This window comes from Atta colombica, unplaced genomic scaffold, assembly GCF_001594045.1.
Source record: "Atta colombica isolate Treedump-2 unplaced genomic scaffold, Acol1.0 scaffold53, whole genome shotgun sequence".
Classification (NCBI taxonomy): domain Eukaryota; kingdom Metazoa; phylum Arthropoda; class Insecta; order Hymenoptera; family Formicidae; genus Atta; species Atta colombica.
Window position 1 is genome coordinate 713,299 of NW_017259543.1, and position 3,750 is coordinate 717,048.

Sequence of the window (3,750 nt, forward strand, 5' to 3'; positions counted from 1 at the left end):
AAAATGGAGCTCTAATCATAATTATTTTACCGTGCAATTATAGTCGTAAATACGAAACACTTTTCTCTCAGTGTACAGATTATTTTACATATTTTACGCTCTATATCCTTCACATCTCGATGACAATATGTGTGTATTTTCTATTAATACGTACTTTTTTCTCCAGTCAGTTTGATCTCTCTTATTTTTAACGGAACCATTTTTAAATCGATAGAAAAGACCCGATAACTGCTCTTATTTTGTTAGCGGCATCGTTAGAATTGTCAGAATTAGCCATACAAATAAACTGCACAATTTGTTAGCTGACCATTCGTTATGACGATAATGTCGCGATTGGAAATGTCTCTGTAATTGATGTACCGTTTTTTGTTGCGCACTCGACAACGGTAAACCTATCGTAAGCGAAATCGGCGCTGACGGCCACAAATATAGCGGCAATTAGTTGTGATAACAACACCACCGCCACCACCACACTACAATTACCACTCTCTTTTTTTCTTTCTCTTTCTCTCTCTCTCTTCTCTCCGAGCACCAACACTCGACTGCTATCAGCCTGCCATCAGCAAGCATGTTGACTCAATTTTTCGATATATATTCTTGTGATCTATACGTATATATATATATATTAATACATATCAACATATATAGTGGTGTACTTTCACGTATGTGTACATTATATGCTCGCGTCTCTCAGCACATATAATTCACATACATGCACACAAGTGACGTAATATATTGCACGCAAGGAAAAGCGGAATGGAAACAATAGAACCGTACCGAATGCAAGAAAAATGGGAAAGTCGAAGAGTTTTATTATTATTATTATTTTATTCACCGAAATGCCTCTTTATTTCCCTATGATTAAATCTATTTGGATGAAATTATTTATAAATGAATAAAATAAAGGTGAGACGAGTATAAATTGTCTAATTAATGTTAACATGTCTCCCTGCATTAGAATATCACCTTTTTTTTTTACAAAAGATTTGCTATCCGAGTTAAAATGACCATAAATATAGATACTTAATTAACGTATATCTTTCCATTTCTTTGCTATTATTCCCATTTCATTTTTAGCACGATAGATAAAGCATGTGAAATGAGAAAGCATCGAGAGGATAGATAAAATGCATTTTAAAAAAAGATATATTTATATACCTTATTGTTCTTAAGTTCAAGAATGCTTACAATTTTCTCGCATTTCATGGAAGGTTGAGTATCTTGATGAAAAAAAAAGTCGTAGAAAAGTTTTTAAAAATGCAAAAGTTTTCAAAAAGAAGAGATGCAAATTTGTTTTTTTAGTTTCATTTGTACAATGTTTTGTTCCTAAATTACATAAAACATCAAAGATTAATATTTTTTTAAATATTTTTGTTTTACTTTGAAGTGCTCGATGAAACATCATTAGAAAAAAGTTAACGAAAAAATATTTTAAAGTAGGCTTTCTGAACTCATTTTTACAAAATTTCTTCTAACTTTAAAGTTAAAGAGTTTATGGAAAAAGAAAGAAGAGAAAAAACTTTTTGTTATAATTTTCTCGATTCAAAATTTTTAAAAGATTTTTTAAAGATTTTCTAATTTTCCAGATGAGACGCGATAAAATTGCAATCTCGAACTTATGAACGGTGTGTATGCAACCGTTTCGAATACTTTTCTCTATCAGCTTCCGATCAGTACTTTTGCATTTTACTTCGGAATTAATGCTCGGAATATCTCTTGCGGAGAGATGTGTTTTAACAATACGAGAGCTCGTGAATTATTACGAAATATTTGCACAGATATCTCACAATACTTGATCTCGGAAGCTGCGTGAAGACTACCAGAACGCTCTTCCACTGCAGCGTGCACGCGAATATGCTAGCATAAGCCTTTTTAGCTCTTATGTGCTGTGTCGTCGTGCGTGTGTGTGTGTGTGTGTGTGTGTGTGTGTGTGTGCGCGCGCGCGCGCGCGCGCGCGCGTGTGTGTGTGTGTATGTGTGTGTATGCATTGAGATATGATATTTTGGGTACGCGACAGCAACTACATTTAATTCATGAAATTCATGAAAAAAATCTCATTGCACCCTTTTCTGTAAATAAAATTATAATTTCATTACAAAAACGATAAAAAATAATAACAAACATAATTCTCAAACGTAACATTATTATTATTTATTTAAAACAATTTAAAAAATTTAGAATTTCAGACAAAACTTGGGAGTTTATTGTAATTTATGAAAATCATAATTTTATTTTTACTTTAATGTGCAATTTAAAAAGAAAATTGAGAGAGACGTTTAAAATTTCGTAATTTATACATAATTAAAGATTTAAATCTACTTTATTAATTTTACTTTAAAATAATGCAATATTATATTTCAAACATTCACGATGTGGTCAAAGTAGTCAATTAAACGGCTCTTTTGGTAATTGCTGACGCGTATCCGGCGAAATGGCCGGAGAAGAGACCTGATGCTCGATTACCGCCGTTCGAATGCAAGTTGTGCCCGTTCCAGGAGCTCGCACACAAGCTCTCGCGGAGCTTCGACATGCAGGAAGCGCAGCTGCTGGAGGAGGGTGGCTCCGGCAGCGGGTCCGCCGTTGGTGGGACCGCGGGAGGCCCGCCACGACGGCATCACAGCGTGCAGCGGCTGACCCGCAGCGAGATGTCGGAACGACGGGAGGAGGATGGCGCCCTGGTGGTGCCCGATCATCAGGGCAATCTGCGGATCACTGTGAAAAAGACCAAGTCGATTCTAGGCATCGCCATCGAGGGCGGCGCCAACACCAAGCATCCACTGCCCCGGATCATCAACATACACGTGAGTTCGACATAGAAAAAATGTCATCGTGTACATAGAAAAATAAATAATGTATGCAAATAATAATTACTTCCAAGTATTTCAAAAATTCATGTATCCGCAAATCTATCATAACCTTATCACGAGCATCAAATTTATTCAAAATCTTGAAATCCCTAGTAAATTTATAATACTACAATTAAGATTATCAGATTAAATTTACATATGATATAAAGTCGCTTTTTCGATTAATTTTATAATATTCTTGAGAAGAAAATAAATTCTCGTTTTAAATATATAGATTAATGAATTTTTCTAAAATTAATAAGTAAATTTTAAGATTATTAAGAAAATGTTTATTTCAAGAAAATTATTTCCTTGTCAAAGCCATGTAGCCGTTACTTAAAAGAAAGAAAGTAAATGGAGTAATCATTTTTCTTAGGAATAAAATAATATTTTTTTGTGCGTGTTTGCATCTGTCCTTGATTGCATCTTAACTTTAATTCATGCTTTAAATTGGACATAAATAATTTGCCGTATTTAAAAATGGATATATAAAATGGATTATAATTAAACTCATAGCAAATATAGATGTTTTGCAAAGAAATCTTCAGAACTTTTGGATGTAGGAATTTGTAATGTTCGTTCCACCAATAAATCGTGACATAAGTTGTAAGGTGAAACAAGTGATTCTATGTGTGGGCTATTTGATAGTTTTGAAGCTAGCTCTCTGGCAGGTTGTCTAACGTAGAAGTTAGGATGTAACATAAGATAAATTAGGGCAAAGCTGGTAAATGTTGGATTAAAGGGAAAATTGAAACAAAGCCGTGGGATATTGAATTAAAAGTAAAAGTAGGATTAAGAAAATTGGATTAAAGGGAAGCCAGAAAACGTTAATTTGAAATAAGAATAGAAAAGAGAGTATATATATATATATATATCAAAAAGATGATCAAGAATAGACGTTGAA

The 3,750-nt window shown here is 33.6% G+C and overlaps 1 protein-coding gene across 1 annotated transcript in view; it reads left to right on the forward strand.

The window, feature by feature from the left end:
- LOC108691846 (whirlin) overlaps positions 1 to 3,750 on the forward strand; it is an 82,929-nt gene that overhangs the window by 76,339 nt on the left and 2,840 nt on the right. Inside the window, exon 13 of the mRNA XM_018199775.1 lies at positions 2,496 to 2,801. Coding sequence (XP_018055264.1) covers positions 2,496 to 2,801 — 306 coding nt within the window. The remainder of the gene's footprint in view (positions 1 to 2,495; positions 2,802 to 3,750) is intronic.